Source organism: Microplitis mediator, chromosome 3 (genome assembly GCF_029852145.1).
Source record: "Microplitis mediator isolate UGA2020A chromosome 3, iyMicMedi2.1, whole genome shotgun sequence".
NCBI classification, from domain to species: Eukaryota; Metazoa; Arthropoda; class Insecta; order Hymenoptera; family Braconidae; genus Microplitis; species Microplitis mediator.
Window position 1 is genome coordinate 22,139,381 of NC_079971.1, and position 13,792 is coordinate 22,153,172.

Sequence of the window (13,792 nt, forward strand, 5' to 3'; positions counted from 1 at the left end):
AAATTTAAAACTGTTTTATCATTTAATGATACGTCAGTAAAAATTAAAAGTAAGAGAGCGATGACGTCGAATTCTTAGAAATTGTTTCTTTGTTTGCATCAAACAATATTTCAAATAACTTTTCAAATGATTTATAATCACAGTAAAGTTAGCGATGAGTGTAAATGTAGCAGACATCAGACAGATTTAAAATTATTAATAAATAGAGTAAATAATTATGATATGATACTGAAGTTAGCCGACGTCTAATACTTTTTGGATTTTTTTTAGACAATAAATTATTAAAAAAAAAATATTTTTAAAAATTGCACCTGTAGTTTTTTGAATTCACTACATGTGCATTTTTTTATTTTTTATTTTTTTTGTAATTCATTTGTTGAAAAAAAAATTCAAAAATTATTAGACGTCGGCTAACTTCAGTATCATATTATGATACTGAAGTTAGCCGACGTCTAGTAATTTTTGAATTTTTTAAAAAATGATAAATTAAAAAAAAAAAAATATTTTAAAAAATTGCACTTATAGTCTTTTTAATTTTCTACACGTGCATTTTTTCAGATTCTTTTTTCATTCAAATTTAATTGTTCAAAATAAAATCCTAAAATTTTTAATTGTCTGCTAACTTTGAGATCATAAATAATTTTTAAAAAAATATTTAGAAAAAATACACTTATTAATTTTTGAATTTTTTAAATGCGCATTTTTTAAAAATTATATTTTATTAATTATTTACTCTATTTATTAATAATTTTAAATTTGTCTGTCTGCTACATTCACACCTATAAGTTAGCGGACATCTGACATTTTTTATAACTTTGAAATAATAAAATAAAATGTTTATAAAATAAAAATAAAAAAATGCACATTTAGAAAATTCAAAAAATGAGCACATTCATTTTTTTCAATTTTATTATTTTAATTATTTAATTTTTTTATATGTAATTTAAAAATTCACGTATGTCTGCTACATTTCTACTCATTAATTTAATTATTTATTTATTAGCGCGAAGCGTAAATTCTTATAAATGTTTTTCTCAACAGGATTGGAAATTTAAAATTTTTTTTAAATTTAAAAACTGGGAAATTTATAAAAATATTGGAGGTTATTAATTAATTAATTGGGAAAATATACACTTATTTCTTGGGTAAAAAAACAATAATTTTACGGCCCTGAAGAAAATAATCTCGACCCCCACCAGAAACAAAAATGCTGAGAGGGCTGAGAGTCCACGTGCTGTTGGAACATTAACCTAAAATTTTGTTTGAAAATAGAAACAAAGTAGGAAATAAAAGTTACCAAGTAATTTAATAAAATAGTGTAGAAAAATTTAAAAACATGGGTAAAAATAATCGGCATAAAAAAAATATAAAATCTGAGAAATCAAAAGTTAAATTAAAACAAACAAAGGCGAAATTGTTACCGAAAGGACAAAATATAACAGACACAACATTCAAAGTTAAGAAAATAATAATCAAGGAACAATTAAAAGAACATGAACAATCCGAAATTCTTAGTCGGAGAAAATTAAATGTCAAGGTATTTATTTTTTTTCGTGTTATAAATTATAAATTTTAAATAATAATAAGCCTGTAGTCACTACATGACTGCCAGAGTATTGGTACCAAATTTATAAAATATTTAAATTTAATTGTTTATTAAAATCTTGCCAATTTACTCTCAGATATTTTGTTTATTTTTATTACCATTGAAGTTTAATAAGACAAATCTTGTCATTAATTCGCAAACTTATTGATTTTGATAATTGTACAATCATGGGATTCTTAAAAAAAATCTACACACGGTCAAATTTTTTTTATTAGTCGTCTAATATATTTTTTTTCTAAAATATCTCAACTGCGATGAAAGATACAAAAAACTTATCAAATTTTGAGGGTTTGCCAAAGGGCTGATGTCTTTCGTTGATACAAAAAAATTCAGTATCTAATCTCAAAAGATTTAAAAATTTTTATGTCAGTAATTTTATAAAATCATATCGACATCTTTTGGCGCGAAATTTATATATGGGGCATTCCACGCCAAATCGACCACTTTTGACCCCGACCCCTTTCGATTTGGCTGAAAATTTTTTTTCCTTTTATACCCGATTAAAATCATTTTTCAGAAAATTTTCAAATTTTTTTACCCAACCCAAAAAAAGTTATGAGTTTTTCAAAAATAAGGCTTTTATTTTATCAAATAGCTATAACTTCTTCAAGAATTGACTAATCGGGACGTTTTTTTTTTCAAAATTTTTGTCATTGAATGTACTTTTAAAAAAAAAATACAAAAAAAATTTATGATGATAAACTCTATGAAATTTTCAGTTTTTTTGAAAAAAACCGTGATTTTCTAAGTACGTCATGTTTTATTTTTTTTTTTATTTTCTCAAAAAAAACTTCATTTAATGCTGCAATTTTTCCCGCCAATCCTAGAGTGGGCCGACTATTCCTTCTATTTTTTTTTATCAATTGAAAAAAAAATTTTTGCCCAGTTGGGCTTATTTTGCTAAACATCAGTCTGGAAATTTTTGAGGATTTATAGATGACATCCGGCTTTGAAGAATTGAGACGAAAAAATTCATTGATAGCGGTAATCCTTCAAAATAAGCCCAACTAGGCAAAAATTTTTTTTTCAATTGATAAAAAAAAATAGAAGGAATAGTCGGCCCACTCTAGGATCGGCGGGAAAAATTGCAGCATTAAATGAAGTTTTTTTTGAGAAAATAAAAAAAAAAATAAAACATGACGTACTTTAAGAAAATCACGGTTTTTTTCAAAAAAACTGAAAATTTCATAGAGTTTATCATCATAAAATTTTTTTGTATTTTTTTTTTAAAAGTACATTCAATGACAAAAATTTTGAAAAAAAAAACGTCCCGATTAGTCAATTCTTGAAGAAGTTATAGCTATTTGATAAAATAAAAGCCTTATTTTTGAAAAACTCATAACTTTTTTTGGGTTGGGTAAAAAAATTTGAAAATTTTCTGAAAAATGATTTTAATCGGGTATAAAAGGAAAAAAAATTTTCAGCCAAATCGAAAGGGGTCGGGGTCAAAAGTGGTCGATTTGGCGTGGAATGCCCCATATATATTCATAATTATTTATAAAACTTAAGACATTGAACTAACTGTTGCATAAAAACATCTGAAACTATGAAAAGGCACAAATTAAAGTCAAGACCTTTTCACTGATACCAAATTAAATTTGTTTAATTTTTATTATCACAGAGACATGCCATGGACTAAATTTTTCTTATTCTCTCTTAATAATATAGATAATAGACATATATTCAGTGACACTGAGGTATTTTCAGTGACAGAATAATTAAAGTATTAATTTATTTAAAGAAAATAAATACGATCGTCTTTTTTCCCGCGTAATTTAAATGTATTTCGAATGATATAGATAAATTTATTTATCTCGATACTTGGCAATAAAAAAGAGTTGAAACCATGAAAAGGCACAAATTCAAGTCAAGAAATTTTTAACGATACCTAATTTAATAACATTTACTAATTTTATCATAGACATGCCTGGAACAAAATTTTCCTTATCCTCCTAATAATACAGAATACACAATAATAATAACAAAAATTATTACAGGATTTATTGGTACGTTTGCACCATCATAATTCATCAGTACGACAAGAAGCAATAAAAGAACTAGAAGAAATTTTAAAAAACAATCCGTCCGAAATATTTAATGCAAATTTAAATAAAATTCTACAAGGTCTCGGTTCATTGATTCTCGATAAAGAAAAAGATATCAGACGTGATACATTCAAAACAATATCTCTAATATTGGGCTCAATAAAACGTGAACAATTGGCACCATTTTCCGATATATTAATCTCTTACTTATGTTGCGCAATGACTCATATTTCCCCGCCAATAAAAGAAGACTCGTTGCATTTTCTTGACATCATTGTTGATAAATCCAGTCACTTGATTGCCAAAAATTCACAGAAAATTCTCGACCTTTTCTTGGATTTCATTTCTAAAGATAAGTCTCAAGTAAATCGTCAGCTGACGACAACATTCAGCTCAAAATTGACGTCAGTTAAATGGAGGAACAAAGTTTTTTATCGACTGTCTAGTATTTTTAATACTATTATTGATGACATCCGGTTGAGATACTGCTCAAAAAATGATTTAACTGAGGATAAAAATATAAATATTGACAATAATATTTATTACTTACCCATATATAATTATAATTCCAATTTATGTCACATAAATTTCGACAGTAATTACAAAGATATGATAAGTAAAAAATATAACTATGAAATTTTCGAATTCATAAAATATATTAACACTTTGATGCCACTTATTTTTGAAAGTTGGATTGAAGTTCGCCCACAGGAAACTTGTGACGAAAACATTTCCCTGATTTCTTATGAAACAAAAGATTTTTTGAAAGCAATAACGTCAATAATTAAATTAATTATCGAATTTATTGATATCGTCGAGCCTAAAATAGATGAAAATATTTCGAAAGAATTTAGTAGTAAATTTATAAATAATTTATCTAGATATTTAATCACCAGTTTTCCTTATTCCTTCAAAGCCGTCCAAGTTGTGGACAGTAAAAAAAATAATTCGAAAAGACAAAACGATTTTGAGACGACAATTGGTCATACTCATAATAAAAATTGTCTTGAAGAAAATTTAGCGCTCTGTTATATTTATATGTGGATGGTTTGTAATTCTAATGGCAAAAATTATAAAGTAAATGAGGAATGCAAAATAAATTGTAGAAAAATAATTAAATTTGTCGATGGTAATTATTCTTTTCATTACAAAAAAAAATATGATACTGAAGTTAGCAGACAATTAAAAATTTTTGGATTTGTTTTTGAACAATTAAATTTGAAGAAAAAAAAAAACTAAAAATGTGCACTTGTAGAAAATTTAAAGGACCACAAGTGCATTTTTTTTAAATATTTTTTTTTTGCAATTTATCGTTTTTTTTTTTAAATTCAAAAATTATTAGACGTCGACTAACTTTAGTATCATAAAAAAAATTCATTATTTTATTTTGTTTTTATTAATTTTCAATTCTTTTTTTTCAAAGATTCATTAAATAATTGGAGCTCGGATACTTCAACTGCATCGCAATTAGTGAAACTTGTACGACTAATTTTTTTGAATTGCAGTAAATTTCTGTACAAGAGTGGAATTAATTTAGAAAGTACTTTGCAAGCGACAATTGCTGCGAGTTTGAAAGATACCACGCAAGTTAACATGCAATTGTTCAAAATTTTTGGAGATATTTTATTGGACCAATTCAATGAACTTCACAAGTAAGACATTTACTACAATACTATTAATTAATTAATGTAACGAAACTGAGTCCACCTTCACCTTCGTTTTACCGGAGGCCGATACCTCGCCCTTTCGGCATACTCGAGTTGCGTAGCATCCCCATCTTCAGACCCAGATGACACTTTTAGCCGAAAAATATAATCGAGTGACGACAGTTTCTAATCACAGCCACTACGAATCCTACCTCTGTGGGCCAAACACTACTACCATTCAAGAAAATAAAGAGACTCTGGTCGAAGTGGGCTTGGAAAGGCTCTCGTGGTCCCAGTCTCCCAGCGCTGGTGATCAGGTTGCTTATGGATAAGTGGTGGGATGCAACCTCCTCATACCCTCTATAAAGGGCTTCCTCCACTTCCCATGTAAAAAAATTCGTTCCAAAAAAATTCTAAAAAAGTTCCGCATGTGAAACTTCTAAAAATGAGACAGATTAGAACTTCGAATGGAACTTTTTTGGAACGTTAGTAATTTGATGGTAAATAAAAAGTTTTTATGAGCAAATTCAGAGTCAAAAAAGGCATTCTTGGAACTTTTTTGAAATTTTTTAGGGACGTTTTTTTTTTGTTTATAAAAAATTCAAAAGTAGTGATTTTGAACTATTTTGGCATGTTTCTGGAACGTCTTTAGTCTACAAAAGAAGCAAAAGTAGTGATTTTGGAATGCCTTTTTTAGTCCATAAAAAGTCAAAATTGGTGATTCCGAAACTTTTTTGGAGTGTCCATATAAAATTCTAAACAAGTTCCAAAAAAGTCCTTTTTTGACTCTAAATTTGCTCATAAAAACTTTTTTTACCATCAAAATTATAAACGTTCCAAAAAAGTTCCATTCGAAGTTCCAATCTGTCTCATGTTTAGAAGTTCCACATGCAGAACTTTTTTGGAATCTTTTTGGAACGAAATTTTTTTATATGGGTTGTTATCTTTCTAGTTTCGAGAAACTATTACAGGGTGGCCACAAAAAAATGATTTCAAAATTCCCTGATATTTCCCGGTTTTCCAGTAAAGTTTTTCACATTTTCCCCTGATTAGAAATTTTATTCGTATCATTTAGATATTCAAAGTTTTTATTATATTTTCATTTTTAATAATTAAATTTGATAATTAAATCATGCGAGAAATCAGAAAAAAGGGCAATAAAATAAAGTAATATTGCCTACTTTTGATTATTCGATGTTAAAAATGTATAAGTTAAAATATTTAATAAGAAATTTTATAATTTGAATAAATTCAAAATACACTGGTTACAAAAATTAAGGGATATTAAAAAAAATTCAAATTTTTTAGTAATTTTAAACAGTTTTTAACTCGAAGGAAAATGGTCGTACAATAAAAACAAAAAGTCAAACTGTAGCTTCAAGTGTCTAGTTTTCTGATCTGGGTCTTTAAATTTTTTTATTATGCACGGTTCCGGAGCAATCAAAAATCAATCATAATTATCGAAAAAAATTTATTGAAGCTCGAAGACCGTTTTTGAAACGAGCAAAAATTTGGTTAATTTCTTTTTCGATAGTTTTCTTAGGATTACTCCGGAACCGCACATAATAAAAAAATATAAAGACCAGATCAGAAAACTATTCTGTTAAAAATATTGTTTGAATTTTCAAAACATTGTATATAACGCAATAAACACATACATTTGTGCTTGAAATTTCATTACTAATTTCATACAGAATTTAAAATACATGTTTTTGAATTTTCAAATTAACACTTTGGATTTTCAAATACTTTTTTTCGAATTTTCAAATAAATGTATTTGAAAATCTGAAGCGTCTATTTGAAAATTCAAAAGCGTGTATTTTAAATTCTATACGATCGTCACAATGAAATTTCAAACACAATTGTATGTGTCTATTGCGTTATATACAATGTTTTGAAAATTTAAACAATTATTCTAACAGTATGTCACATTTAATACTATCATTTTATCATTTATCACACTGTCAATGATGTTCAGTTCAGTCACAAGTTTTATTAACTTTATATTATTGAGGAAATAAAAACTTAACAATAATAAAGTCTGATGTACACCGCTCACATTACTCACACAGATATTATATATTTCACTACACAATCCTTGATTACTGAACGCGCAGAACGTCACGCGCAGAAATTTCATATACAAGCATTTGAATTTTCAAATAAGTATTATGAAATTTCAAATGGAATTATTAAAATTCAATATGTCTTAGAATTTTCAATACTTGCTTTGCAAATTTAAAAAACAAATATAAATTTTAAGTACGTTTATTAAAATTCATATTTTTTTTCTTAATTTTAAATACCAGCTTGACTATTAAATTACGTATATTAAATTTGAAGCTTTTTTTATTGAAAATACAATTCAAATATCTAGTTATGAAAATTCAATTCCTTTTGTATTGTAATTTTCAAATTATTTTTAATAGTGTAGCCACTTGAAGCTACAGTTTGACTTTTTGTTTTTATTGTACGACCATTTTCCTTCGAGTTACAAACTGTTTAAAATTACTTAAAAATTTGAAATTTTTTTAGTATCCCTTAATTTTTGTAACTAGTGTATAATTTAAAATTTATTAAATTTTGAACTGTTACAATTTAATTCTCGGATACTTTTCGAAATTTCCTGACATTTCCATGATATTTCCCGGTTGCATTAAATTCCCTGATAATTCCCGATATTCCCGGTTTGTGGCCACCCTGTATTATCCACTTGTTCAGTCCCTGATGAATTTTCTACTTTCCCAGCTGTGAATCTCCGAATATTTAAGCCGAGTCAGAATTGAAGGACAGCTCGGGAACTATAATACTATTAATTAACTGATTAATTGATTAACTAATTTTTCATTATCAAAAATATTTATGATGCTGAAGATGCGATTCAAATTTTTAAACTTCCCGCCATGAAAATTTGAAAAAATTAAAGTGATTAATTTTAGTCCCTCAAAAATATGTAGAAAAAAATCTTGTTTGAGTTATTAATTTTAACCATAGTCACACTAAAAATTTTGACATTTTAAAAAGTCATATATTAATTAATGTACATTTATTTGTAATAATTAACATTAATATTTTTTTTTTCTAGGAACGAAAGTTTTAAAAAATTTATTATTAGCTTACCCGAGCTCTTATTAAAAGAAAGTATCCATGATGATATAATTAAAATGATAAATCAAGTGGTGCTTAAATACCGTGAATATTTACGCGATGGACTTGAAAAAAACCAAACAAGCATTTTAGGTAATTATCAATTTATTTACCATCAAAACACTCAATAATATATCACATAAATATAAATATATAAATTAATTTTTTTTATTCCAGATAATGCTAAAACAATAAAAATAATTGGATCTCACAATGAAAGCGATTCGCGTTTGATGATTTGTAATTTATTTTATTTTATCGATGGTCAGTTTTATTATTAGTTTATATATTTTATAAAAATGATGAAAAATGAAATGATTGCAAAATTAGCAGGCAGTTAAAAATTTTCGAATTTTTTTTTCAACGACTTAATTTAAAAAAAAAATATTAATAAAAATATGCACATGTAGAAAATTGAAAAAACTATAGGTGCAATTTTTTAAAATATTTTTTTTTTCATAATTTATTGTTTAAAAAAAATCCAAAAATTATTGGACGTCGGCTGACTCAGTGTCATAAAATAAATTGATCCTAAAGTTAGCAGACAATTAAAAATTTTTAGATTTTATTTTGAACAATTAATTTAAAAAAAAAATAAAAATAAAAATATGCAGATGTAGAAAATTAAAAAAACTACTGGTGCAATTTTTTTAAATATTTTTTTTTTATAATTTATTGTTTAAAAAAAATCCAAAAATTATTGGACGTCGGCTGACTCAGTATCATAAAATAAAACCTGTACATTGTAAAAATAAAATAATAAGATTTGAATAAAATTGAGGAATATAAAAACAAGTTGACGCAGTATATTATTCAATCAATAGTTATAGTTTTATAACAAACGATTCAAAGTACTTGTAAAAAAGTTACATTGTATAAAAAGAAGTTTTAAATATTCACCTGACATCTGCGAATCCGTTCGTTTATAAATTAATCGATTTCTGAAAATTGAATAAAAGTTTAAAATTAAGTTGAAGTTTATAAAGTCATATTATTATTATTATTATTATTTTATTTGATGGTGAATTTACTGAAACGACCAGTTCTTTTTATTTTTTGTTAAAGGAATCACGGCTTTCCTGGTCTTGTTTATTGACTTTTCAGATTAGATTCATCGTATTAATAAATACATGTGGACTAATATTATTAGTACGCACTGTAATAAAATACATTTATTGAATAAAATCAAAGTCCTGAATTTATTATTTTTAAAACGGTTTCGCCCCGAATATACTTGCTGGGCTCATCAGTAAAGTTGATGCAAGTATATTCTACTTTAGACCGTATAAATGATGTTAAAACGAACAAAATTAAAAAAAGAAAAGAAAAAAATTTGGAAAAAAATTGAATGAAAAATTTAAAAAAATTTTTGGAAGAGAAAGATTCTATTTTGATTGACGATGAATTTTTTTATATGATGATGTTCGAGCAAGTATTCCAAGTTTGCTGTCATATTTAAGAAAAATTCTAAATGCTTTATATAGCCTAGTATCATTTCATTTTATGGTGAATTTACTGAAAAATTATTATTATTATTATTATTATTATTATTATTATTATTCTTAAAGGAGTTGAGGAAAATATACAAAGGTAATTTGTAATGCTTTTCCTATCGAAAGGCAGTAATATAAACTTAAATACAAGACTTATGACAATATCTTGTTTTACATAGATAATATTTTGGAATAGTAAAAATACATGTCGCCTGCAAGCAGGCAATACGCTCGAGGACAGGGGGAAGTTTTACTAGCAGGTAGTAGTCAAGCTTCAGTTAAACAAGCTCTAAGTTTTAAACTTTCAAAGGTAAATTTAGCAAGCATCGTAGTGCTTTTAGCTGTGTCTAGAGAAAGTATGCGCGTAGGATTGAGGTCGAAGTCCAGGGGTGCTAGATATTTTTGACGAAGTGGTTGGTAATGTGGGCAGCGGGCCAAAAAATCGTCCGCTGTCTCTTCTTCAGCCAAGTGACAAATAAAACAAAGTGTCCTGGGTGCTAGTCTGTAGGTAATAAATAAAAATTATTATTCTTCTTATTATTGTTATTATTGTTAAATTTATTTTATTATCGACTCTAGGAACAAAAAAAAATTAAATTTTTACAAAAATTTACCAAGTGGGTGACATTTGGATACCACTACTAAGTTGGCGCGGAAATTTAATATTTTTTAATGAATAATAGACCAAAAAATTGCTCTCAAAATGCGCTTTCAGAATCCACAATTGCTCCAGTCATAACATTAATATTTAATTAATTATCATCAATTAAAAATACAAAACTAATTTTGTGTATAACTCAATGAATAAATTTTATTATTAATATTGATCGCTGTCATTAAATTGCTCCCCTTTTTTTCAATCGAGAGCAATGATATATTTAGCGAAATATTCAAATTTAATGCCAATAAATTAAAATCATCATTAAAATGCATAATTTAATTACACATTTGGATGTCAATCAACCCCAGATGCAGCATGATCCTGAAATTCGCAGACAATTAACAATTTTCGGTTTTTTTTTTCCAACAAATTAATTACAAAAAAAAAAAAAAAAAAAAATATGCACATGTAGAAAATTCAAAAAACTACAGGTCCAATTTTTTCAAATAATTTTTTTTTTATAAGTTATTGTTTTGAACGGAAATAAAAAAATTATTAGACGGCTAGCTTCAGTATCATGATGCCGTTGCTGAACTTTCTGTAATTTTGAATTATTTTGTAGGCTTCGATACGTAAAAAAAAAAAATTTGTTCATTTAATTCGATATACTAGTAAAATTTGGAATTTGAGTAGTCGGTCTCCGGACTTACATCCGGTACCTAAGTTCTTTTTCGGCTGACGGCTCTGAATCTGAATTTGCATCCAGTACCATAATTATAATAATTAATTATCCCATGACTCCGCATCTCAGGTTACCCTAGTGAACCTAGTAGCCATCTTTAATTGTTGTTACTTTTAGTTTGTAACTTTACTTCATATATTTTACAGTCTACGCAAACTCAAAATGGAACAAAATTTTCTAGCCAATAATGTTGTATTAAATAATATGTCCACACGATCCGGCCAACCCTTAGTTGCGCAGAAATCATGTGATCATCATATTTAAATGTATACAAAGTATATATCAATAATATGAATTACAGTCGCATAGTTCTGCGAGCTCTCTTAGATAATATTACATGACAGATGTCATTTAAAAATTCAAGTAGACATTTCAGCCAATTTAGAAGAAAGAAAAAATTATTTCTTTTTGCCGGCAGTGAAATCAAAATTTTTTTTTATTTTGAAAATTTAAGCGCGAGTTCTAGTGTTGAAAAAAAAACTATGTATTTGTGATTCTGTGATTTTTTAAATAAAATATATCACGTAAAAAATATAGTATAAGAAATTAATTTTAAAATTTGAAAAAAATTTTTTTTCTTTCAAAATTTTAAACTAAAAGTTGTTTTTAAAAATTTTTTAAAAAATACATCAGCTTTGATTTTTAGTTTGAAAATTTTGAATTTTATAAAAAAGTTTAAAATTGTAGCAAATTTTTAATTTCTTATGCAGCAAATTTTCACAAAAAAATTTCTATGGTATGTTTGATTTTATTAAAATTATTTTGCTAAATTGCTTTGTCTGAGTCATTTTTTTAAAATTAATTAATTAATTAATTAATTAATTAATGCACTTATTTATTTTTTGAATTTTAGATAAATCACTAGTGCTGATGTGGTATTAAATTTATTTATCATGGAAATGATGATTATTTTTTTTAAACTTGGGAATTAATGATGAGCTCTATTGATTACTGAGGAAATACCCGGTCGTTTATATTTAAGACCATCATTAATTGACAGCGTCCTGATAGATAATATACTAAAGTATGAAAATAAATTATGTATCAGGTATAAACTAATTCATTTTTCATCAATAATATTAAAATTATACGCATCAATTTTTTTTTCGGATGATTTTGAAAAAATTTCAAAAAATTAATATTTCAAATAATTTTTATATTTTATTTTTATTTAATAGTAAAAAAAAAATAGTCAACACAAAAGAATGTTTTTTAACTTTGGCGGGAATTTAAATTCAAATTAATGTTCAATAAAAATGGGCAGAATTTATTTTTATAGTAATGGACTGGGTTTTTTTCTGGTAAAGTTCAAATTTTTAATTAATTTTGAGTAGAGTAGATGTAAACAGAAAATTTTTCGTAATAATCAACACAAATTTATTATAAAAATTACACAGACAGAGAAAAAACTAGGACATTACAACCCACGTGCGTAATTTCCTGAGTCGAAGGCATGGATGACACACACCCGGGTTTGATTGTCTTACTTTCCCTCCTTGGTGTCGAATATACTAGTATGTTATTTTAAAATAATGACTTTGTGATGAATAGATACCGAAAAATTTCGAATATTTAACACAATTTTTTTCTGTGCGGGTGTACTCGAAGCTCTCGAGGGGCAGTATCACCGATCGTCTCTCTATTTTCACTTAAAAAATAAATTCAATGGAATTTTATTGCACTCATATGGTCAATGATAATTTTAGAACATTCCGAAACATGTTCAATCCATACTCTGTAAAAATTTCCATCACAAGCTACGGGTCAAGACACTGATCCCAAAAACTTTTGATAGATACTACATAGAATTGAACAAGACGACATACAAAACACAAATTTTATAGCAGTCTTGTATTAATTTTATGAAAGTGTATTTCGAAAAACCTCTTTGATAACTACATCTTATATAAATCCATACACTTCTTTATCAATTCTTATAGATTCTTACATAAATCCATACTTTTCTGTATGGATTCCTACGGGTTTCCATGCGATCCCACATTGATTTTTTTGATAGGGTGTAGACTTGAATTGACGACACAAATCTGAGATTATAACGGATTTTCTACGAAAAAGACCTATGTAATAATTTCCATCACAAGTTTTTGGGCAAGACACAACATAATTAATTGATAGATACTACATAGACTTGCCCAAAATAACATACGAAAGACAATCTTGTTGCAGTCTTGTGTTAATTTTGTGAAAGTGTCTTGCGGAAAACCCCTTGGTGCTTGCGTCTTTATAAACCTATAAATCTGTCACAAGATATCAATGCAAGATTTAAGTAAAGGTTTTTGTATGACTTGTACATGATATTGTACGAAAAAATATTGCAGATATCTTACACATGGCTAGTTGATAAAATTTCTTACACATTTCTTGCGCAAAACGCGCCAGAAGTTTCTTAAAAATATACTCACGCATGGCTTGCGCCAGATTTGGTCAAGAAACGCTACATAATTATCTCTGCAACTTTACCCCTTCCTATGGCTTACGACATATGTTTGGC

The 13,792-nt window shown here is 26.7% G+C and overlaps 1 protein-coding gene and 1 long non-coding RNA gene across 5 annotated transcripts in view; one reads left to right on the forward strand and one right to left on the reverse strand.

Moving 5' to 3' along the window:
- The first annotated feature begins 1,175 nt into the window (after positions 1-1,175).
- On the forward strand, positions 1,176-9,636 carry LOC130665092 (testis-expressed protein 10 homolog). The gene is made up of 5 exons (XM_057465362.1): positions 1,176-1,537; positions 3,604-4,780; positions 5,075-5,303; positions 8,383-8,537; positions 8,622-9,636. Exons 1-5 carry the CDS (start codon positions 1,337-1,339, stop codon positions 8,723-8,725), a joined length of 1,866 nt encoding a protein of 621 aa, XP_057321345.1. The 5' UTR covers positions 1,176-1,336; the 3' UTR covers positions 8,726-9,636.
- Positions 8,753-13,792, reverse strand: part of LOC130665097 (uncharacterized) — a 35,707-nt gene continuing 30,667 nt past the window's right edge. For 2 of the 4 annotated variants that reach the window (XR_008989510.1, XR_008989507.1), the window contains exon 7: positions 12,509-13,538. This is a non-coding gene — a long non-coding RNA (uncharacterized LOC130665097). Of the gene's footprint in view, positions 10,440-10,551; positions 10,920-12,508; positions 13,539-13,792 lie in introns of those variants that run through there. The other 2 variants (XR_008989509.1, XR_008989508.1) reach the window with 2 other exon arrangements.